Source organism: Lontra canadensis, unplaced genomic scaffold, assembly GCF_010015895.1.
Source record: "Lontra canadensis isolate GAN:19392208 unplaced genomic scaffold, GSC_riverotter_1.0 scaffold75, whole genome shotgun sequence".
NCBI lineage: Eukaryota > Metazoa > Chordata > Mammalia > Carnivora > Mustelidae > Lontra > Lontra canadensis.
Window position 1 is genome coordinate 5,630,015 of NW_022631069.1, and position 25,219 is coordinate 5,655,233.

The following is a 25,219-nucleotide window of genomic DNA, read 5'->3' on the forward strand; positions in this document are numbered from 1 at the left end:
ACTGTAGCAAGCTCTTTTTTGTTTTGTTTTGTTTCTTTTAAAGATTTATTTATTTGACAGAGATCACAAGAAGGCAGAGAGGCAGGCAGAGAGAGAGAGGAGGGGAAGCAGGCTCCCTGCTGAGCAGAGGGCCCCATGCGGGGCTCGATCCCAGGACCTTGGGATCACAACCTGAGCTGAAGGCAGAGGCTTTAACCCACCAAGCCACCCAGGCGCCCATCAAGCTCTTTTTTTGAAGTCAAAATTTTATTGTCTTTTCTCCTTGGACTTGAATTGATCTTCTATTTTTTCTACAGAATTTTATTTTAATGTACTTACGTTTGATAGACTTACAAATCAGTTAGTTGCAGTTTTCTGTGGGAAAAATGTCTCTCAATTTTAAAAATTCTTAAATTTCCAGCGACAGTAAGACAATATATTAAGCTTAAAAAGATTTTTTTCAGGACCAGATTTTCATTACAATAATTCCTAAACAATTGTTTAAGAATATTAGGAAACATAGGGGCGCCTGGGTGGCTCAGTGGGTTAAAGCCTCTGCTTTCAGCTCAGGTCATGATCCCAGGGTCCTGGGATCGAGCCCCGCATCAGGCTCTCTGCTCAGCAGGGAGCCTGCTCCTTCCTCTCTCTGCCTGCCTCTCTGCCTACTTGTGATCTCTGTCTGTCAAATAAATAAATAAAATCTTAAAAAAAAAAAGAATATTAGGAAACATAAAAGTAAAATTCTTTTATGTATGCATTTCTTTATGAGATAGATGGAGTCTTTTTCTCCCTTCCTATTCATTTATATATACTTGCATTTCTGTCACTTTTAGAGTAAGTTAGAATTCAACATTGATTTTCATTCCTGTTTTTTTTCTGGTTTTGTTTTCTCATGATCCTCAGGAAATTTGTTCACAAAAGCCTGTATCTGGTAATTAAAAGAATTTTCTCATTTTCCTCAGTTGTTTGAACTTTTTTCCAGTTTTATTGATTAATTATCAACATATATCACTGTATAAAGGCTTACAGCATAATGGTTTGATTTTACATATATTGTGAAATGATTGCCACAATAGGTTCTGCTAACATCCATCATGTTATATAGATACAATAAAAAGAAGAGAAAAAAATTTTTTTCCTCCTTATAATAAGAACTCTTAGGATTTATTGTTTTCATGTTTTTTATTTAAATTCTAATTAGATAACATACAATGCAATATTGGTTTCAGGAGTAGAATTCAGTGATTTATCACTTACATACAACACCCAGGGCTCATCACAAGTACCCTCCTTTAATGCCCATCACCCACCTAGCCCACCCCCCACCCACCCCCCTCCTCCACCCTTAGTTTGTTCTCTGTCTTTAAAGAGTATCTTATGATTTGTTTCCCTCTCTCTCTTTTTTTTTTCTATTCTTCCCCCCCCCTTCCATATGTTCATCTGTTTTGTTTCTTAAATTCTACATATGAGTGAAATCATATGGTATTTGTCTTTCTCTGACTGATTTTGCTTAGGATAATATGCTCTAGCTCTACCCACATCATTGCAAATAGCAAGATTTAATTCTTTTTGATGGCTGATTAATATGTGTTTGTGGGTATGTGTGTGTGTGTGTGTGTGTACGTACCACATCTTCTTTAGGATTTACTTTTAACAGCTTTCCTGTATATCATACAATGGTGTTAAAACTATGGTTGTATTGTATATGTCACATCCATAGAACTTTTTATCTCAAATGGAAGTTTGTACCTTTTCCCATTGACCACTTTCAGTTCCCCCTTCTCTCATCCTCTGCCTTTGGAAACCACAAATCTGAATTGTTTTTCTATGCAATTGCTTTGTTTTAAGATTCCACATATAAATGAGATCATATAGTATTTGTCTTCCTCTGTCTTATTTTACTTAGCATGATGCTTTCAGGGTCCATCCATGCTGTGGCAAATGATTGCCTGTTTTTTTATAGCTGAATAATACTCTGTATACAAACACACTCATGTACATTTTATACATGGCCAGACCCACATACATACCACGCCTTCCTTGTCCATTCATCTGTGCATGGACACAGGTTGCTTCTTTGTCTTAGCTATTGTTAAGATAGTGTTAACTTCTTTGTTTCTCAGTCACAGGTGTCAAACATTTGTGAATCTTCCCTAAACTAAAAAGTGTTGTGAAGGTATAGTTCATATTAGGATATCTTGGCAGACCATGTAATGATAACATCTTTTTTCTTAACAGCACTCAAACCCAGGGCATGCTGGACCCTTTCCTGTTGTGTCGGTGCACAACACCACAATCAATCCAACCAGCCCTACTACAGCTACCATGGCAAATGCAAATCGAGGTCCCACCAGCCCATCTGTTACAGCAATAGAGCTAATCCCCTCAGTTACCAATCCTGAAAACCTTCCATCACTGCCAGATATTCCACCCATACAGGTTTGTATCTAAGTTGAATGAGAGATTTAAAACTTCATGTTAATTAAGGAGCTAAGGGTATATCTTTTCTTTTTTTTTCTTTCTTTACCTTCCCTTCCTGTCCCTTCCCTTCCCTTCCCTTCCCTTCCCTTCCTTTCCCTTCCCTCTTCCCTCTTCCCTCTTCCCCCTTCCTTCCCTCTTCCTTCCCTTTCCTCCTTCCTTTCTCCTTTCCCCTTTCCTTTCCCCTTCATTTTTCAGGAGAAACATGTTTTGAAATTTCCAAAGAGTAGAGTATAATATTTGATTTTTAAAAGTTATATATGCTAAAACCAGCATGCCTCAGTATTTTAAAGTTTAAAGATCTCGGCTTTGTTAATCTTTCTGCCACTTGCCAACAAACAAACCTTGTGTTAGACAAAGTACTTGGTCTATAAATTTGGATCCAGAGAGGACATGCAGGACCAAAATGTGGTCATGTATTTGCCAGTCTTCTGTTAAGTCTAAAAGGGATGGTGTACCCCTTGTGCAAACAGGTTGGACTAAGAAAGGAAGAAGTTGGAAAGTCTAGAAATTAGGCACTTTGGTGGAGGTGGTGCATAATGAGAGAGAAAGTGATGGTGAAAAGTAGAAGATAAAAAAGGTGAAGGTCCCTCTGAGGCTTCTGTCCCTTTCACCTGTAGCATTTTCCTGAAGAAAAATATCTTATAGTGCCTTCTCAAATTTCATGAATTCATTTGAATTAAAAGCATTTTATTTTTTATTTTTATTTTTTTAAGATTTTATTTATTTATTTGACAAAGAGAGACACAGTGAGAGAGAAGAAACACAAGCAGGGGGAGTGGGAGAAGAAGCAGGTTTCCTGCTGAGCAGTGAGCCAGATGCAGGGCTCAATCCCAGAACCCTGGGATCATTACCTGAGCCGAAGGCAGCTGATTAACCAACTGAGCTACCCAGGCACCCCTAGACGCATTTTATTAAAAATTTTTTTGCGGGGGGGGTACCTGGGTGGTCCAGTTGTTAAGCACTGACTCTTGATTTTGGCTCAGGTCATGAACTCATGGTCCCGTGTCAGGCTCTGTGCTGAGCATAAAGACTGGTTGGAACTCTCCCTCTGCCCCTCCCCCCTACATGCTTCCTTGCTCTCAAATAAATTATATATATATATATATATTATTTATTTATTTTGGATGCACCATACAAACTATTTAATACAAAAATAGTAGACAAAGTCAAACAGGCACTTATTAATAAGAGAAAAACTGACTAGAAGAAATTTATCTTAAACGCTTGGTTGGCTCCATCCGTGGAAATTGCAATTCTTGGTCTTAGGTTGTGAGTTAAAGCCCTACATTGGGTATAGAAGTTACTTTAAAAAAAATTAAAAAAACAAAAAACCCCACCTTATTGTTACTTAATTCCAGTTGCATTTAACTGAGCTCCGTTGCTGAGAATACAACTCATGCACAGTTATGGATGAATGATTTTTACATTTTCAGATATTCACTGAATACTACCTTACATACACATATATAGTAAATTTGAAAAAAGTTTAATTAATGATCCCCAGATATACTTCATTTTTGTTGATATTTTGGAAGAGGTCATTTAAGAGAACAGTCCGTGATTCTGGCTTATGGGTTGTGTAATGAACCCAACTTAGACTCTGTTGGACACCAGGTCTCTTCCACTTCCCTTCAGACTTCAAATGGGTTTTGGGTACTTGTTTGGAAAGTTCTCTGTGTAACATGACATGCCAGTACTCTCGTCAAAATACTTGTTCAAGTTGGTAGATTGGCTTGTGGGCAGGGTGGGTGGAAGCACTAAGGCACTAGGAGTAGGCACACCAGACTGCTTGTTCGCATCAAGCCAAGGCAATGACTTGAGAAACAGCACTTTGTTTATAAATTTAAGTATAGTCTTTGAAGTTATACTGAGTCGTCCTCACATGCATTGTATGAGTTATTCAGAGTCAAGCAAGGGTCACCAGGGGAGCAGGGAGCAGTGAAATTAATAAGACACTGGGGCCCTTGATTGCATTTTAATATTTTTATGTATTTAATGGATTTTATAAGAGTTAGTTTTAAAGGATGTTTCTTTAACTTCAAAATTGCTTCAAAATCACTAGCTCATTGTGAATTCTTTAAATCTTACTGTTTCCCTAATATTAGGAGACCTCTTTTTTGGCTGAGTGAATGGAAGTTGTATTGGTGCTGAAAGGACTGGACAATATAGAATGGGAAATTTGAGAATATATCTATAAAAAGTGGAATTTCTATTTTTAAGATTTATTTATTTGAGAGAGAGAGTGTACGCACGAGCAGGGGGAGGGGCAGAGGGAAAAGCATCTCAGACAGACTCCTTGCTGAGCATGGAAACTGAAGCAGGGCTCCATCCTACAACCCTGGGATCATGACCTGATCTGAAATCAAGAGTCAGATGCTTAACTGACTGAGCCACCCAGGCACCCCTCAAGTAAAATTTCTAAGTCATAAGCTTACAGCTTACAAAGCATTTTCACAGGCAGTATATCAGTTTTTTATGTAAAATCATCTTGTGGTAATGTGATACCCCTATCTTATGGATGAGAGTAAGAAAAGTTAGTGACTGGTCACCCACTACATGGAAAAGTTGGAATTCAAAGCTCAGACTCCTGATTACAAGTTTGGTTTTCTCCCCACTATCCATAGAGATAGTAGGGAGATAGTTCAGGATTGTAGGCCTGGAAAGGTTTAGTATTGAGAGGTTTTGGGCAACTATAGAGAGGTGTGTATAGTGTTAAAAGAATCATTCAAGTTTTGCTAAATACTTAATATATGCTAAAGTCCTTGGTGATTGAGAATAAGAAGATAAATAAAACTTGGTTCCAGGTCTTAAGAAACTTCCAAAAGGAAAAGAAGTTTGCTAATGTCTTATTTAACATAATTTGCTAGGCTGTTTTGACCTTGGTTTGGTGTTTTCTGACAGAGACCAGATGGAGGAAATATAGATGCTACATATCTTTGAAAAGCTGGGCATTATAATCAGACTTTCCTTTTTATCACCTACTTTTTTTTTATTAAAGATTTTATTTTATTTGACAGAGAGATCACAAGTAGGCAGAGAGGTAGTGGGGGAAGCAGTCTCCCCTCTGAGCAGAGAGCCCGATGCAGTGCTCGATCCCAGGACTCCAAGACCATGACCTGAGCTGAAGGCAGAGGCTTAACCCACTGAGCCACCCAGGTGCCCCATCACCTACTTTTAAAAGTTGAGATATAATTCAGATACCAGAAAGTCCAATTTTTAAAAATATACAATTCAACATTTTTAGTATATGTACAAGATTGTGAACCATTACCACTATTTCTATAACATTTTTATTACCCCAAAAGACTATCCGTTAGCAATCACATTTCCCTCTTTCCCAATCTCCGGAAACCATTAATTTACTTTATGTTTCTATGGTTTTGCCTCTTCTAGACATTTTGCATGTGCGGAATTATATAATATATGGCCTTTTGTGCCTGGCTTCTTTCACTTCGCAGTGTTTTGTAGGCCCATCCTTGTTGTAGCCTGCATCAGTACTTAATTCCTTTTTATGTCTGAATATTCCATTGTATGGATATGCCGCATTTGTTCATGGGCTTATCAGTTGTGGACATTTGGGTTTCCACTTTTTGACTGGTAAGGAATAATGCTATGAACTTACTTATACAAGTTTTTGTATGAACACAGGTTATTGGTTCTCTGTGGTAAATTTCTAGGAGTGAAATTACTGTGTCATATATTGTATAAGTTTTTGAGGAACTGCCAGACTTTTCCACAGCAGATGCACCATTTTACGTTCCCACCAACAGTGTGTGAGGATTTCAGTTTCTACACATTCTTGCCAACACCTGTTACTGTCAGGTACTTTTAAAACTAGAGGTGGTTACCATGAAAGCACAGCTGTAGTAGGAAGTAGTTAACCAAACGAACCAAGAACAGAAAGGGAAAGAAACCTGTCCTCTCTTTAAGAATCACTTACTTTCTCTCGTAATTGCCATGGTGTAGTAAGAAGAAACCTTGTGGAGGCTACACAGGAAGTAGACAAGGTAGCATTAACTATGTAATGCAACTCAGAAGTAAATTCAAAGGCAGTTTTGGATATTTGTTGATTTATCTTAATATAGTAGTCATGACAGCCATCCAGGATTAGAAGGTGATCTAAATAGAATTCTCTCAAAGTAAATTGTATTTTATTTTGCTCTACTGTCCATTTCCAGCATAGTGATAATGAATGTTTGTAATTTATACCTTGAGGTGATAGATGATGAACCCAAATACTTTTTGAATTCATAAATGAATATTAGATTCTGTTCAGATTAGATTATATTAATAGATGTAATGTTCTTTTTTTAAAAGATTGTATTGAGAGAAAGTGTGTGTGAGTGGGTTGGAGGGAGCAGAGGGAAAGGGAGAGAAAATCTTAAGCAGACTCCAAACTAAGCGCAGAGCCTGACAGAGGGCTCAATTCCAGGACCCTGAGATCATGACCCTTGGCGCAATCAAGAGTTGGATGCTTAACTGACTGAGCCACCCAGGTTCCCCGATAGATATTTATTCTAATGGTTTATTCTTTTTTTTTTTAAAAGATTTTATTTATTTATTTGATAGAGAGAAATCACAAGCAGGCAGAGCAGTAAGCAGAGAGAGGGGGAAGCAGGCTCCCTGCTGAGCAGAGAGCCCGATTCGGGGCTCGATCCCAGGACCCTGGGATCATGATCTGAGCTGAAAGCAGAGGCTTAACGCACTGAGCCACCCAGGCACCCCTCTAATGGTTTATTCTTTATAAAGAATTTTTTGTATTTGGCATACGTAGTAACTATTTATCTGGATACTGTATTGGATATTATGAAGTTTTGGGGAAACTATGTATTTCTGATATTCATATGTAAACTTAAATGTTATGGGGTACCCATTTCTGCACTGTGCTCTTAGTACTAACTAAATGAATCAGTCTTTTCTCCCCATCTTTACCAATCTGATAGGTAAAACAATGTTCTTGATTTCTTTTGATTACATTTCTTTTATTTGTATGCATGGTTGCCTTTTCTTAGGTTCACTGATGATTTGTATTTCTTCTCTGGATTGTCTTTTTCCTTTTAATTTATAGAAGTTAGTTATATAACACATGTTCAAAGAACATTGAATTAATAAGTGAATTAATGTTTTTCCAGTTAGACTTTTTTGTTCCAGTTAGACTTATAACTTTATTAATGCTGACTCTTCACCCATGTCTAGCGAAGCCTGGGAGTGAATGCGTCAGCTAGCATTTCCTTATTGGGGGCTGTAGTGATGTCATGGGGGCCCTTTTATGTACTTCCAGTTTGCCTCTTCAGAATCTGTCCACTCTTCTAGCCTTAGGCCTATCTATCTGGCCAGAGATACAAATTGCAGGTAAAGTTTAGGACTGGTGGTAGAGTTCTAGGTAACCTGGGATTTTCATGTCTTTTTTTTTTAAGATTTTATTTATTTATTTGACAGAGAGAGAGAGATCACAAGTAGGGAGAGAGGCAGGCAGAGAGAGAGGGGGAAGCAGTCAGAGAGCCTGATGCGGGGCTTAATCCCAGGACCCTGAGACCATGACCTGAGCTGAAGGCAGAGGCTCAACCCAGGTGCCCCTCATGTCTGTTTTAAATCATCCCCTCCTCCTTTGTGTTCAGGTGTGACATTGTACAGCTTCCAGCTGTGGCCCATATTAGGCGCTCCCCCTCTTTAGAAACCCCACTTGATTAGTTGCAGCTAGGAATTCTCCTATAGTTACAGCTTACAAGTGAATTCTTGGCCAACAGCTGTGATCACCAGATAGGCACAACTCCTGATATTCCTTAATTGCCTCCCAATGAGCCCACTGCCTGCTATCACCTTCAGCCCTTTATGTTTCTGACATGAGGGTTTTTAAGGGCTTTAATGAGAAAGGCTTATTTACTTTTCAGAGTCCTCCTCCCTTGCCTGTGATATATTGTGACCTGCTTTGATCATTTTTCTATCAATCCAGTTCTACCTTGCTATATTTCTATAATTTTCTTCAAAGTTTCCACTTTGACGGCATCCTTTCCTGTTTTTATAACCATGAAATCAGTGTAATTTTGAGAGGAAAGGAGAGCAAGAAGTAAATGTGTGTGTTCAGTTTTCTGTCTTGAACAAGTAGTAGATTTGTATAAAAGGTAATCTGCTTCTAGTGGGAGAGAAGCTTAAAAGCGGCAAGTATGGGCACAAGTTAGACCATATTCAAGATTGGCATTATTTAGGAGTAGTTTGACCATCTCTTACAGAGTAGTGTAAGTAGTAGGTAGTGTAATTTTTCCTAAGGTAATTTTCACAATTAAATAGTATTTACTGTTTCTTACATAAATATTTCCTATTTCGTCATTACAGTTCTTCAGTGTAGTGGGAGGTTTTAAAGAGAGGAAACTGATGTTTAGGATGCTTGATCCTCTGGCTTTAACCTACCACTTTGCCTGTAAGTGAGAAAACGGCTCAGTTCTTCTGTGGGCTGCCCCAGGTTATAAGGGGCATTATATCCCAGGCTGAGGGCCTTATTTTGAATCTAAAATCTTTTTGTTTTTTATTTTTTATTTTTTAAAAGATTTTATTTATTTATTTGACAGATCACAAGCAGGCAGGGAGGCAGGCAGAGAAGAAGGGGAGCAGGCTCCCTGCTGAGCAGAGAGCCCATTGCGGGGCTTGATCCCAGGACCCTGAAATCATGACCTGAGCTGACGGCAGAGGCTCAGCCCACTGTGCCACCCAGGCGCCCCGAGTCTAAAATCTTTTCAGAGCTTTCAAGTTAGGCACTGACGTGATTAAATTTCTGTTCAGGTGGTGATTCTGGCAGGACTGTGAATGCTGAAAGAGAGAGGAAGACCAGATGGAGGAGGATGCTGATAGATAGGGTTCTTCATTGAGAAAAAGCAAGAGTCAGTGTGTCAAAGCGATTTTATTTTCATAGTAGAGCATGAAGGATTTAGTGAATTGTTAGGTTTTGTCTTGAACTGCCCCAGGTATTTGCTAAAAAGTATTAATTATAACTTTGTTCACAAAAACTTTAAACTATGTGCGTCCTCAGGAGAGGCTAAGGAAGCAACAAGTAAGCCAAGTTTGATCAAATGATCTGTTTGTTAGTAACTTTGAACATAAGCAGTTATACTAATGAAAATTAATAACTTCTCCTCTGCTTTAATCAAAGCAAATTTATCATTTCATTCTTTCTTTTTAGTTGGAAGATGCTGGTTCAAGTAGTTTAGATAATCTACTAAGTAGATACATCTCAGGCAGTCATCTACCCCCACAGCCTACAAGCACCATGAATCCCTCCCCAGGACCCTCTGCCCTATCTCCAGGATCATCAGGTAAAGCCATCAAAGGCACTGGCTTGTTTCTTTTGTTACAGCTGACCCTTGAACAACACGGGTTTGAACTGCACAGGTCCACATATCGTAGATTCTTTTCAGAGAATGTAGTACTGTAAGTGTATTTTCTCTTCCTTATGTTTTTTTAATAACATTTTCTTTGGCTTACTTTACTGTAAGAATACAGAAAATGTAATATACGTACCATGCAAAATATGTGTTAATTGACTGTTTATATTATCCTAAGGCTTCTGGTCAACAGTAGGCTTATCAGTAAAGTTTTTAGGGAGTCAAAAGTTATATGTGATTTTTGCACAATTGGGGGGTAGGTCAATGCCCCTAACTCTCACATTGCTTAAGGGTCAACTGTATACGTATTAGGTTCTCCAGAAAAACAGAACCAATAGGAGGGGTGTGTGTGTGTATAGAGAGATTTTAAGGAATTGGCTTACATGATTGTTAGGACTGGCAAGCTATAGGGCAGGTTAACAGGCTGGAGACCCAGGACAAAGTAAATGTTATAAGCTTGAGTCTGGAGGCAGAATTTCTTCTTCTGGGGACCTCAGTCCTTTCTCTTAAGGTCTTCACCTGATTGGATGAGATCCACCCACACTGTGGAGCTTAATTGGTTTAGGCAGAAACTCAAGTGATTAAAATGTTAATCACATCTAAAGATACCTTCACAGCAACATCTAGATTGGTGTTTGGACAAACAACCAGGTAGCTATATTCTAGCCAAATTGATATATAAAATTGACCATCATAGTATCAAATCATACTTTTTTTTTTGATGGCTCTTTCTAACTATATTTCTTCAAATACGGTTGACTGTTTTCAGCTAACTGAAGTAATATATGTATCTGTAGTATACACTGTTCAGAGTTATTAATTACCCCTCCCTCAACCCCCAGCTGTTTTCAAATTCTTTGCTAGGTATGTAGATGCATTTGCTTGTATTTTACGATACAGATGGTCAGTTGAAGAGTTCTTTGGTTTCATCCCATGTTTATGATTTATAAGATAGTGAAAAAATTAAAAAGTTGAGGAAAGACAAGTAAATTTTCAAATTGTGATTTTAAAACAAAAACTTAAATTTACTGGAAACTATTAAAGTTGTGATTAATCAACTCTATGAGATATAAATCTCTTCCAAAACCTGGTTGTTTTGTTGACCCAGTTATGAATGAATGATTAAAGCAACTCTGAACAGATTGACAGTGCAGAAGTGGTTATGGAGTTTATTTTTTTGGTTTAAATTAAATGTAACTTACTTCTTACTGAAACAGACCACCTTATTATTTCTTGAGTAAAAATAGTTCAAATTTAGATGTCAGTCTTTCATGAGATGCACCATTAATATGATTTTTAGTTGTAGAATTTTTAAAGTTTAATATAATTAATCCAGGGCTTCTAAAAGAATGAATAATTACTGGGACTCTAAGTAGGAGATTTACCAGATGGCTTATGGCAAGATGGCAAATAGCTTTCTCTTGACCTGGTAGTTCTCATTGATTGGATATTGTTGCTCTGAGGAGGATTCTGAGAATCCTGTCTGGGCTCAGGTGACAGAAACTGGTTGATGCCTGCCCTGCCAAGGGTTATACATGCCATCCCTGATTTTGACACTAAGGCTAGGTCTGATTTATAAGAATTGCTAAATTGCATTATAGTCATCTTTAATTCTATAAATACTAGGTGGAATTCTGAATATTCTTATCTGCATTGATACTCATTTTGATGTATTATTTTCTAGGTTTATCCAATTCTCACACACCTGTGAGACCCCCTAGTACCTCTAGTACTGGCAGTCGAGGCAGGTGAGTATTAACATTATTAGTAATTTTTTTTCCCCCTTAAGAAAAATTTTGAATATGTATTTTAAAAAGTAGAAAATTGCATTGAACTCTTATGCTTATCACCTGGCTTCAACAATTACCAAGTTATAGCCAGTTTTACCTCTTCTGTGTTCCCATACATTCCTCCCTGGTCTGGATTATTTTGAACCATTGCCATCTGCAGATATATTGACATCAAAATCTATTTATATGTTGAAGAAATATATTGTTTCCCATACAGAGTTTTCCCCAGCTTGTCATTTAAATAGAGTATATGCTATTTTTTTCCTCAGTGTTGATAATTTTGATCAGGGGGAAGTTGAGGCAAGAAGAATACTTCATTGATGGTGGCATGTACGTCCATCAGGGACATCTAACATTTGGCGGTTTTTGTTTGTGACAGCCACCGTTAGTTGATTTTTGCCTAGCTCTTTTTTTTTTTTTTTTTTAACTAGTTGAAAAATAGTGTTATTTTAATTATTGTGTTATTTCTTTTTGTGTACCAGTTTAGAATATCTCTAGAAAGAGAAACTTTTCTGTCACCGGCTATTTGGTTATAGGACAGGCAGAAGAGATTCTTTCTCTTTATTTCTGTTTGCATAATAGTTGATTCCCAGCACCTTCCAACCAGTGAGTTTTTATTATCTCATGAACTCATATATTTAAACATTTTATATATTACTAACTATTAAAGATGTTATTTTTATTGAAGGGTTATATTGTTCAGTCTTTGGCCTATCAGAGCTTTTTCAGTTTGGCTTCCTAGGCCTTTGGTATAACCCCAGTAGTCTTTGAAAGCTTCCTTATTTCTTGTTCTGAAATGATGTTCCAGGTTTGTCTTAACATATTTCCTGCCTCAGGCCTAGAGCCCACCATTTTTCTAAGAAATCTTGGTTGTATTAGTGAGGAAATAGTGCTTAGAGACAGTCTTCTGGGCACTAGGGACACTAGCTGCTGCTGATTTTTTTGTTATGCCTTTTTGGTGGACATAGCTAAGAAATGGGATGGTATTTGGAGTGTATTAACATAAGATAGAATAAATGTGTAAATGTTGCCTGATTTTTATACTTTAGTTTGAATAACTTAGTACGATGCAGGAAAGATATAAGCTACATGGTTTTTGTTTTTTTTAAATTTGGGTTTGTGTGCATTTTGAAGACTAGTGCTATTAAATACTTGCTTGACTTTTTAATTATACCTTAAATAAATAATCAGTACTTTGAAAAGTACTTTGAGTACTTGAGTAATTGAGTGAAAAAGGTGTTCATTCTCAGTAGCACTGCAGTCTTACCAGTTACTCACTTCTCTCGGTAGTGGTTTTGCTTTGTGGTCTAGATAGAACTGATGAGTCATAGACCTGTCCTCTTAACCTATCATTTTGTTGATTCAAATAAGGATATTCTGGGTTGTTGACTACTTGTTATTCTCTTCTCCCAATTTCCTGTCCTCAAAAGCTAAAATAGAGTTTACTTTGAGGAGGCTTCATGAACTACTATTATTAATGCTGTTTTCTTCATTAGTTGGGGGCAGAGAAGAATCGAAATTACTTTTATAGAGAAAAGCAATTGCTAACATTCTATATTAACTAGTCTGGGAAAATGGTTATTTACTGGATTTCTTTAATGACTTAGTATAAGTGCCTCACAGCATAAAAATGTTTTTAGGTTCTTCTGAAAGTTTGATACACGTTTTTAAAGAATCTGAAGCTATGCTTATATCACACTTCTTTTACCTGCATTATAAGGTGTCTATCTTCTAGAAAGTTAGTTCTTTTCACTTTAATGAATATTAGTTTTCATATAATTGATTTTATGTATATTATACAAGCACATTTGACTTTTTAAATTGTTTTTTATTAGCTGTGGGTCATCAGGAAGAACTGCTGAGAAGACAGGTCTTAGTTTCAAGTCTGATCAAGTGAAGGTCAAGCAAGAACCTGGGACTGAAGATGAAGTATGTAGCTTTTCAGGAGCTGTGAAACAAGAAAAGACAGAGGACGGCAGGAGGAGTGCCTGCATGGTAAGCTCCCACTGGGGCCTGTCAGGGATTCAAGGAGGCCATTTCATGGATTCTTCCTTCTCTGCGTGTTAGACTGAATAGTGGTTCTACGGACACTTAATTATTTCTGGATATTTATGCCTGGTATAATCCAAATATCTCTGTAATTCAAGTTTTTCTTCTAAGTGTCAGCTGTAATTTGTCACAAAAGGTTTAATTGTATTAAGGATTCATTTGAAATGATCTTTTAGTTTGTTATTGGTCAGTATTTTTGCCATGATTCTAAATTGGGTTCTATTTTGTTTTGACTTCATTAGTCATCTCAACAGTCACATTGAGTCTCAGGCCACAAAAGATCCTTTACTATTTTCCTGGATCTGTGAGTTCAGGATTAGGACTGTTGACGTGAAAGAAGTTTAATGATCAAAGAGTTGTGTGATGGGAAGATTGCCTTTGGCTTATGAATTATTAACCATTTAAGAGTTTTTCAGGTAGAACATTTTATAAAATTTATAATATAGAATGAAGGAAGGCCTCCTTCTCTTCCTCCTCCTGTGCTGACACCCCCCACTCCCCAGCAGTAAATTTTGATCTTGTTTTTTTTTCTTCCTGCCCAGGCTTAGGTGTCATTTTCTACTTGGTTAGCATAGAGACATTTCAGGTTGGAGTATTAGCATATTTAGCACAATATATGTACACTTGAGAGTAAAGGGATTTAGCCTTGTATTTGGAGTAGTGTCCCATCATCCAGTATCCGATTTAGAAAGTGCCCACAGAAAACTGGGTGCAGAAGGGTGGTGAAAGATTTCTTTACCATTTTCACAATCTTCTTACTTTAGTAAAATGATGATAAGTAGGCAGAATAACATTTCTTAAAAGCTATGCAACAGACTCTTGGGTGAAAAATAGGGTATCATAATCAGCTCTTTGTAGGAAAAGTATAACCCTATGCTCACTTAACAATCAGTGTGTTTAACAGTTTGATTAATTTTCTTATTATCCAAATGAACCAATATTAGAGTGTGCTATAAAATCATAAATTAACATGCCTAATAATTTTGGGTTTATTTTCTTTCCTTTCTGTCACTAATGTAATTTCCAAATTAATTTTAAGTTATATATCTGTGTATTGACATAATTCTTAAGTTACACGTACACTGCATACACTAAGGATTAAATGATTGTTTAAGAATTTGTCCTCGTTTTGTTTTAGTTGAGCAGTCCTGAGAGTAGCTTGACACCACCTCTTTCAACCAACCTGCATCTAGAGAGTGAGTTGGATGCATTAGCAAGCCTGGAAAACCATGTGAAAACTGAACCTGCAGATACAAATGAAAGCTGCAAACAGTCAGGGCTCAGCAGCCTTGTTAATGGAAAGTCCCCGATTCGAAGCCTCATACACAGGTCGTCAAGAATTGGAGGAGATGGCAGTAGCAAAGATGATGATCCAAATGAAGACTGGTGTGCTGTCTGCCAAAATGGAGGGGATCTCTTGTGCTGTGAAAAATGTCCAAAGGTCTTTCATCTAACTTGTCATGTTCCAACACTTCTTAGCTTTCCAAGGTACCAGTGAAATAGTTGATTTTTTTGTTCTTGTTTATTTTTATAGGCTAAAATATAAACAAAGTTGTCCCTGCAGATGGCCTTCCTAACCAACGCATACTGTTTCTGTAAAACAGGGAGCCTGTTATTCCTTTCATAGTACCTTCTAGAGAAACTGATAGCTGAATGGTGAAACGTTCAAGATTTAAGTAGTGTATGAATGATAAAAAGTAGACTGTTTCCTGGCCTTCAGTTTATACTTAGTATAAGCAAAGTAGATAAAACTCTAAATTATGAGAGAGGTCTGGGGTGTTGGAGAAGTTAGTCAATTTCCTATTGAAACTGAATTTTTTATCTATTGCCATCAATCTTAATAGGGTCTACAATAATTTCACTTAAGAATACTATTCGGTGGGAGGCAGTTCTGTTGTTTCTCACCTAGAACCCATTATTCTGAAGTTTGAAAGCTCTTGAAAGGCATTTCAAAGGAAAAAGTACTTTGTAAAAAAGCTTTTCACAGCTTGAATATTTTTAGGTATTGCTTCCTTTTGACCCCTGGAAGCAGTTAATTGGTAGTGCCAGCCTGGGGCACTCTGTGCACATTTCTCATTTAACAAGTTGTGTTCACACATTTTGTCTCCAGTTGATTTTGTAGACCAGTTTCCCTCTTCCCAAACCCTTACCCCCAAATAACCCTTTTAAGTGACAATAAATAGTGTTCTTGGGAAAGCCCAACTTTTTTCTGCCTGTAGATAAAACATTCACATTTCCTCTCAGATTCCTGAGAAGCAGTGATTTTAGTTGAGTAAATGCTATCCATTTTGAATAATTTAACCTTTTGGATTAGAAAAATACTGGCTATATAAACAGTGCCAGAATATTTTTCTGAAGAATCATAACTCTTACCTAGGTCTTAAGAGAGGTACAGTCATTTGCCAGAGATGTAACAAGGGCCTTCTTTTATTTTACTCTTTTATAGAAAAAAGCATTGACATTTTAATGTTGTAATTAAGGTTTTTCATATTTTTCTTCCCTTTGGGTAGTAACATCTGCTGGAATGTTAGAATTTTGCCAGTGAATGCTTCCTCTCAAAGGCTGATACTTTGGAAGGAATTGGAACACTTGGAAAAGACTAGGATGGTCTCAAGACTTAGAGTTTCTTTATGGTGGGGGAGAGAAGGGAAGAATTACTGGGAATGAAACATTTTAGAATTTATGGTTTGATGGAAATCCTGATGTAAACAAACTGTAGACTGAGCAAATTTAAAAGGTAAGGGGTATATGTACATGTTTTGTACTTATGGAGATGTGTATTCTTGGCTTTTGACTGGTCATGAAGAAGAATTGTTTTATTTTTGGCATATTTAATACATGCCATACCAGTATGGGATACCTGAGGAGTTCCATAACCCGTACTCTTTTTACTTTTTTGTGAGTGTGGGGTTATTGTGAGATAGTAATGGGGTTGACAATCAGTCTTATGCTGTAAGTACTAACCCTCAACTTGGTGTTATGAAGAGATTGCTTTTGAAATGCAGGGCTACAGTTTTATAAAGCATTCTAGAAAGTAATTAATTGAAGACTGGGAAAAGTTTTGGGAAGCTTTTATCAGACAACTTTGAGATTTGACAAGAATGGAGCCTTTCTTCCCCTCAAAAACCGTGGAAGGAAAGAAAACAAACTGGAGACTTACTTCCAAAGAACTAGCTTCTCTAGCATGGGTTTTGCTATAATTACAGGGACTAATTGCCTGTTTCTCTCTTTAGTGGGGACTGGATATGCACATTTTGCAGAGATATTGGGAAACCAGAAGTTGAATATGATTGTGATAATTTGCAACATAGTAAGAAGGGGAAAACTGCACAAGGGTTAAGCCCCGTGGACCAAAGGGTAAGTGTCATATAAGTTGGATTTATTATTAGGGATTCTGTAGTTGTCTGGCTATACACTGGAGACTTTACATCCAGCTTCCTCATACTTAACATGTCCCAACCAAAAGCAAGATTTCAAAAAAACATAAATAATAAACAAGCAAATAACAATGTAAAAACTGCACTCTTCTCCGGTATTTCCCATCATTAAATGGTACCACCATTTATTTCTGTTGCACAAGCCAGAAATCTAGTGAAAGATAAGGAATGACCATAATACAATTTTCTTACTTGTCCTCACCATCACCTTCTGAGATAGCCATCATGGTGGTTCATCTGCACTGTCATAATAAACTTCACTCAGACTCCCTGAGTTTACTCTTGACTCTTTATACTGTAGTTTTCTGTACTGTATGTAGTATTCTTTTTTTTTTTTTTTTTTTTTTTTGGTAAGATTTTAGAGAGCACAATGGGGGGAAGGGCAGAAGAAGAGGGGGAGAGAGAATCTGAAGCAGACTCCATGCAGAGCCCAACCCAGAGCTTGATCCCACAACCCTGAGACCACGTCCTCAGCCAAAATCAAGAGTGGGACACCCATCTGACTGAGCCACCCAGGCGCTCCTACATAGTATTTTTAAAAAAAATACAAACAAGTCTGTCACTTCCTGTAATAGCTTTCTGTCATTAAAAATGAAATCCAGAATCCTTTCCTCATTTCGCTCAGATTTCTGCTGATGTGGTCTATAGTCTCTTCTCCAAAAACAAAATCTCTCTGGTCATTACAGTTATGTTTGGCTCTGATCTGGGGTATGTACTCACGGAATCCCCCTCTAACATCCCCCCTTTAACTTGTATTAAAACAAGTTTAAGCAAATGAAAACTATAAATGTAAAATGCATTTCAGTTTACTTTCAACCGTATAAAAAATTCTGGAATTGTATTGAGAAGACATAGTTTGTATTTAATTTTAGACCTGCATGGAGTCATTTCAGGAAAAGAAAGAATAATATGTGTCCTTCTTGCATCAGAAAATAGCAAAAGCAGTAATTTAAAGATTACTATAGATAACGAGGTAATCCTGGGGTGCCTGGGTGGCTCACTTGTTAAGCATCTGCCTTCAGCTCAGGTCATGATTTCAGGGTCCTGGAATCGAGACCTGCATCAGGCTCTCTGCTCAGCTTGAGACCTGCTTCTCCCTCTCCCATTCCTCCTGCTTGTGTTCCCTCTCTCATTGTTTCTATGTCAAATAGGTAAATAAAATCTTTTTTTTTTTTTTTTAATTTATTTATTTGACAGACAGCGGTCACAAGTAGGCAAGAGAGGCAGGCAGAGAGAGAGAGGAGGAAGCAGGCTCTCCGCAGAGCAGAGAGCCCGATGTGGGGCTCGATCCCAGGACCCTGGGATCATGACCTGAGCTGAAAGCAGAGGCTTTAACCCACTGAGCCACCCAGGTGCCCCGGTAAATAAAATCTTAAAAAAAAAAGGGGGGGGGTTTACTAGGTAATCCTAATTACTAGGATTTAGAGGATAACCTAGTAATCTATGAATTTTTATGCAGAATGCTATGTTGCTTTTATGACTCCTTTCCGTCTCTGTAAATAGTCAGTAGTAGATAAATTACCTTAGTCATCGTCTAAGAATAAAAGCCACCCTCTGTTTTCAATAAATTCTCTAAAAGTAGAACAGAAGGTAGTCTCAAAACTAAATGGGAGGGGTGCCTGGGTGACTCAGTGGGTTAAAGCCTCTGCCTTCCACTCAGGTCATGATCCCAGGATCCTGGGATCAAGCCCCATATCAGGCTTTCTGCTCAGCAGGGAGCCTGCTTCCCTTCCTCTCTCTGCCTACTTGTGATCTCTCTCTGTCAAATAAATAAATAAAATTTAAAAAAAAAAAAAAAACCCAAATGGAAAGCAAGGGAAACAGATGGTTTTCTTTGTATTTAGATAAGTCAGTATATAGGAGGCATATGTTGAGTTTATTGTAATAAGGCTTTGTAGTGATGGAAGTTCTCTTAAGAATATCTTATTAGGGGAATAAACATTTCATGTGTTTTCCTTTCTTTGTTTTGGTCCAGAAATGTGAACGACTTCTGCTTTACCTCTATTGCCATGAATTAAGTATTGAATTCCAGGAGCCGGTTCCTGCTTCGGTGAGTTGTTCACTTTATGACCTCTCTAGTGAAGAAGGTTGGTATAAGACTTGAGAATATTGGCTCTGGTCTTAAGACTTCTCATCTCAGTCTTCTTGCATAATCTCAGCCTCTCCAAGGTTCAAGTTTCCTTCTCTAATGCTATTTCTTACCCCATTTTGGATATTCCAAGAACACATAGGATACTTTTATAGAATATTTTAGCATAATACCTGCTGTAATTATCAGTACCTGATAATGTTGTAAGTATTTATTAATCCAAAATTTTATTAGGGCTCTTAATGGATGTGTGATTCACTTGTCAAAAATTGCATTTTGTTTTTTAAAGGTTTTGTTGCTGTCATGAAAAACTAATGAATTTAACTTCTGTGTTCTCTTTCACTTTTAAAATGGACATAAGGGATATAGGTGTAATGGAAAGAATCTTGGACTAAGAGTCAGAATACTTAACTTCTCCCAGTTCTGCCATTAACTAGCCGTAAAACTTTGGGCAAATTTCTTAATTTTCTGCCTTTACCTTTTTAAACATACAGTGGGAGTACTGGACTGAAATATTTCTAAAATTCCAGTTCTATGATTCTAGGCTCTGTACCTTGGGAAGAAAACAATCTCTATGTAAGTATTAATTTGAATAAAAATGTAAAATTGAAGCTTTCACACTGGCTCTTATCTTATGAAGATAAGCCCTCTTTAGGAATAGTCAAGATTAAGAAAGGACTGGAAATTTTGCAAGTCAGTGCTCTTTGTTTATCTTAAAGGAGACTTTTGTTAGGAATAAAAGCTCTAAAGTCCCATAGGAAAAGGAGTATCATGGGTGCTCAGGCTTCATAAATGGAATGAGAATATGCTATATACATTTGCTCACCATCATTTGTTGAATTAAGACATTGTTGAATGCCAGGCCTGTAAATATTAAATAGTAGACTTGTTTACTGGGTAGGCTCAGAAATGAATTTTAAAACACAAAAGCCCTAGACACAGGAATATGTTTTGTACAAATAGTAACCATCTGATACTAGGAAGTTTGTCTTCAAGTATAGGCATTTTACAGTAGAAAATAACTTTTGAATATTTGTTTTTGTGAACTGTTTAAATAGCTTCTCCAAGTTCAGTTGTTTCTCAAGAATACAACTTTTTGGCTAAAAGTTGGGGCCAGAATCTGTCTGGCATGATCATTAAAGGGTTAATAAAATTTTTCTTGTGTTACTTAACCTCTTTCTCCCTCTGTTGTTTTATGTCTAGAGTTCTTTGTGGTATAAAGTTACAGCCTCTAAAAGACAACATTCTAATGATAATAAATTTTGTTTTTATATTTTCTTTTCTTTAAAAAAAAAAAAAACTCTTCAGGTGTCATAATATTCTGATGAGCCAGATGTGTCCTTAACACTAATGTTGGCTAGCCTTGCTGATTGCGTTCTTTCCAAATCTCCTTATCACAGATAGAGCTTTGAGGCCTTCATAACCATTAAGACTGCCACAGATTCTGAATATGATTTGGTTTCTATGATATATGATTGGGGCATAAGATTTAAAATACCTTCACTATACCTAAAATTTGCAAGTAGCTGGCTCAGTAATTAATATATGCTGTACATTTTCAAATAAAACAGTTTGGCATTTTTGGAGAATCCTTAGCTATTCTTATTTATTTGTTTCTTTAGATACCAAACTACTATAAAATTATAAAGAAACCAATGGATTTATCCACCGTGAAAAAGAAGCTTCAGAAAAAACATTCCCAACACTACCAAGTCCCAGATGACTTTGTGGCTGATGTCCGTTTGATCTTCAAGAACTGTGAAAGGTTTAATGAAGTATGTTAGCTTCCAAACTATAAAGTCTTGGATTATTAGTTTTTGGTTTTTGCTTGTTTATTTTTTTATTATATTTTTCCTGCTAAGAGATTTTCCTAATTTGATTGAAAATTCTTTTTCTCCTGCAGTTGTGTCAAAAGTAAAATTTGATTGCATCCACAGTTCTAATGAAGAAAGTTTACTGTGTATAATTGGAAGTATAATGGATATGCCTTTTTGAAGTTGAGGGTTGACATATACAAGTATAGAGAGTAGGCTGTAGTTAAGTATATGGAAAATGACTATTAAGTAGTCTATATTTGGGGTTCATTTAGGAAAGGCACTTGTACTGGTTCCTTTGATTTTATTATTAATGTAGGTTAATAATGTTAACCTATTAAATGCAGAACCCTGAAATCATAAACTAATTTCTGGTGGCTCATCTTGAATAGTAGCCCAGAGTATATAGAGTATATAATGTTGAGTTTTCTAATCTCAGCAATACGACTTTTATTAACTTCGGTTGTGTATTTTTTTTTGAGGATAAGAATGGGCTCTCCTTGAGGAAAAATATGCTATATGACTCACTTCTTCAAGGAAATTGTTTTGTTTTCTTTGAGAAAAGGCAAGTCTCTTACTGTTAGAGAAGATTTTCATTATTCTATGAGAAGAAAATGGAATTAGATAAGAATCTACAAAATCTTTAGAAACCTCAGTAGTAAAATATCTTTATTACTGGTGAAATTTGGTGCCATATGACTATTAGTAAAAGGACATCATTTAACATACACTCATAGCTACCTCTGGAAGCATCTAGATGATCTTTTCAATATTTGGGAAAAAAAATCCTTAAGGTTAAAAGTATAGTGTAGCAGTATACCACAGAAAGTATAGTAAAACCTTACTCACTTGAACTTAAAATTGATATAGTTCCACTTTTTGTCTTACTTTCTAATCCAGTTAGATTATTTTCAAATAAATGTGCTTTTATGAATTGTAGCTAACATCTGCAAGGAAGAAGACACTTTTTATCTGCTTTAGCAATGATTAAATAATTTATGGTTAACAAATTGCCATACAGATAGAATTCTAAGTGGTTTGTTGATGGTTTGGCAGTTTTTAAAAAGCAACATTTCTTATATAATTAGTTTTTTTGTCTTCGTGAGATTGATGTATTCAGTCAACCGCCATTTCCGATTGACTTTACTAATTCAGAATTTGAAAGCATTCTTGAGGTTTCACAGTAGGTTTAGTAACAGAACTTTGTAAAGAAAGTGGTTCCATGTTCTATAGAATTTGGGAAAGCACTTAATCTGGTTATAGCAATTTGTTCCCCCTAGTATGGCTGACTTTCGTCGCCAATCCTATGCAGTTTCATAACTTTAGAAAGGATTATAATTTCCCTTTTTTTTTTTTGACTCTGGTATCCTTTTTAGATGATGAAAGTTGTTCAAGTTTATGCAGAAACACAAGAGATTAATTTGAAGGTAAGCTTTTCAGACCATGCAAACTTGGTGAAGGAATATGCATTACCAACAGGTGAATATTCCTATCTTTTGCTTGCAGGCTGATTCAGAAGTAGCTCAGGCAGGGAAAGCAGTTGCATTGTACTTTGAAGATAAACTCACAGAGATCTACTCAGACAGGACCTTCGCACCTTTGCCAGAGTTTGAGCAGGAAGAGGATGATGGTGAGGTAACTGAGGACTCTGATGAAGACTTTATACAGCCCCGCAGGAAACGCCTAAAGTCAGATGAGAGACCAGTACATATAAAGTAAAGTGACATGAACTTAAATAATTGTTTAAAAAAAAAAAGAGAGAGAGAGAAAAGAAAACCTTTTATTTAAGTGTTGCTGGAATATCCTGCCTACAGTGGGCACCTCCTTGAAGAAGCTGATAGCTTTTACACAGTATTAGATTGAAGTAATGGACAGAAGTCACTTCTTGTCAAGAAAGGGGGAGAGAACTCTGTTTGCAACTTTAAAAGTAAAAACAAAAAGCAAAAGTGAAATGATGTGAAGATTTCTGTAACTAAAGAGGATGGTTCTTTAGAATGGCAGTTGGTGATCATGTGGTATTGATTGGTGCAGGATGCTGGGCATACAAGTACATACTTGTCATGTCGCTTGATAAATTATTTCTTTGGACAAGAGTGCACAGATACTAAAAACAACTTTCACGTCTCCCCTTCCACACACATACATACTGGTTTGTTTTCTAGCTAAAATCAGAGTTGCTCAGATTCCACTTTGATGTCATTGCAGATGTGCATTGAATCATGCCATGACATTTTTTCTCACTTTGATGCTGTTGGGCCTTAGTTTTTATATTGGTTTAAAGAACTCAACAGTAGTTTTATTTTCTGTTTATACCTAGAGTCTAGGAAACATCAGTGATCATCATTTAATCACTTTTAATGGTCTGCTGAAATAAATACGGTAACTTTTCAGCAGCAGATCTTATAGTAGTCATTTCCAGGAAAACACTTCCACACAATTGCACTTCCCAGTCAGACCATCTGATCATACAGTTACTCCCATCAAAGGCAGAATGTTTGTTTTAAAATTAATCTAGTTTTCTGTACATTTGAATTTGATTGAGAAGGTGACAACTGGCTCTTATCCAGTCTTCCTTCATATCAGTTTTCTGATAGACCACTATTGGCAAACAGTAATCTGTCAACTACCAAATGTGTAAAATTTTCTGTATTTCACTTTGTCTTATTTGTAAATAGTGAACTAAAACTTCTGGCAGATCAGCAACATTTGCTGAGCCTGTTTTTTAAGCTAATGTGTATTCTTACTAATGTTCCTATCAAGAATGGATTTGTAATATATGCTGTCTATTTCTAATGTTCACATTCATATTTTGAGGTTCTATCTTATTTTAATAGAGAACAGACTTCTCAGAAAATCTTCAGAAGCAGCTTATTATTAAATATCAAACTATTGAAATAAACCCGGTGGGGTTAGATTACTCATCTGTCCACCAAGTGGGACATTTGCATGGACTGGGGGCTTAACGGACTTAGAAGAGGCCTGTAAGTAAATCCTGAAAATGAGCCAATCCCCACTTGAATGGTTACTGGAGTAAACCCACCTTTACTACCCTGAGTTCAGCCCCTGAGGCAGATAAACCACCTTGGCTTGGTTTCATTTTTCTTCTCTTCATTTGTGATGCTCAGATCCAAGATGTGTGTTCTAGACTGTGTACAGGCTTCTCTTTTGTTGGATTAAAAATTTAGTCCTACTTTTGTATGGACACCTTAGAATAAAAGTGACCAAAATAGAAGACTTGCCATTAGATATTTTTCAGACGTCAGCAGATTTGTGGCAAATCATTTGCCTTTTTAAAACTTTGGCTTCTGCAGTTCAGACAGTAGACTACTCAGTAAAAATTATTTGGCATAATTGTCTGAGGTAAATATTTTTTAGTGCATATTGAATCAAATAAAGTGCTCTAAAGAAATTATTATACAAATTCCTTTGGGTTGTTTTTCTTTTCTTAACAAGCATGGGGGGTAAACATGAATATTAATCAGGCCTTCTGATGGTGTATGTAAGTGGTGTTGATTTTATTACTGCTGTTGACTTCATTCTGTGACTTTCTTTTAGCTTCTCTTTCAGTTTTGTTATAAGTTCAGCTTTAAAACTTACATCGAACTGTTTTATCATTTTACTCACATTTCAGATACCTAAGAAGAGTTTTCTTAAAAGAGGGAGAGAATCGTTTTAAAATGCTTTATTTATGTGCATTTCCCTCTTTCCCACAACGTTTATGATTTGAGTTTATCAGACATATCTAGGGCACATTTGGGAAAGTGAGGAGTAGCAGTATATCTTCCTTTTGTCAAGCCATTGATTTCTAATATTTTACACTTGTTCTTCAGTTGAGTCCTTTTCATGTTTCTTAGTTAAGTCTTTTATATAGGTTCTACCAATGGGGGAGAAACTAAATTTTAAGTAAATAATTATTTCTTGATATTTGGGGCCTTAAAAAATAATGTGTTCCCTTAAAGATATTTCTATGTTAGGTGAAATTTTTTTTTTCTTTTAAGATTGGTTTTTGAAAAGCCACTTTACTGTCAACATTTAATAGGCTCCGTTTCTGTTAACAGAAGAACAATTCATACTACTGAGGATTTACTATTAAGTAAATAGCTATCAACAAACTACCCTTAAATGCAAGTTTAGATTTCATGGAAGCTTTTTTCTTTTACACTGATCCGTGTGTTCCTAAGCTGATTTGTTCAGCCACTATCTG

General features: G+C 36.5%; 1 protein-coding gene across 2 annotated transcripts in view; it reads left to right on the forward strand.

Moving 5' to 3' along the window:
• TRIM33 (tripartite motif containing 33) overlaps positions 1–24,439 on the forward strand; it is a 112,136-nt gene extending 87,697 nt beyond the window's left edge. The window contains exons 11-20 of one of the 2 annotated variants that reach the window (XM_032881386.1): positions 2,218–2,418; positions 9,635–9,767; positions 11,521–11,584; positions 13,462–13,621; positions 14,814–15,163; positions 16,909–17,032; positions 19,088–19,162; positions 20,824–20,976; positions 22,392–22,442; positions 22,522–24,439. In XM_032881386.1, the coding sequence (XP_032737277.1) occupies positions 2,218–2,418; positions 9,635–9,767; positions 11,521–11,584; positions 13,462–13,621; positions 14,814–15,163; positions 16,909–17,032; positions 19,088–19,162; positions 20,824–20,976; positions 22,392–22,442; positions 22,522–22,734 (1,524 nt within the window). In that variant the 3' untranslated portion in view covers positions 22,735–24,439. The remainder of the gene's footprint in view (positions 1–2,217; positions 2,419–9,634; positions 9,768–11,520; positions 11,585–13,461; positions 13,622–14,813; positions 15,164–16,908; positions 17,033–19,087; positions 19,163–20,823; positions 20,977–22,391; positions 22,443–22,521) is intronic. The other variant, XM_032881387.1, reaches the window with a different exon arrangement.
• Positions 24,440–25,219: the final 780 nt, after the last annotated feature.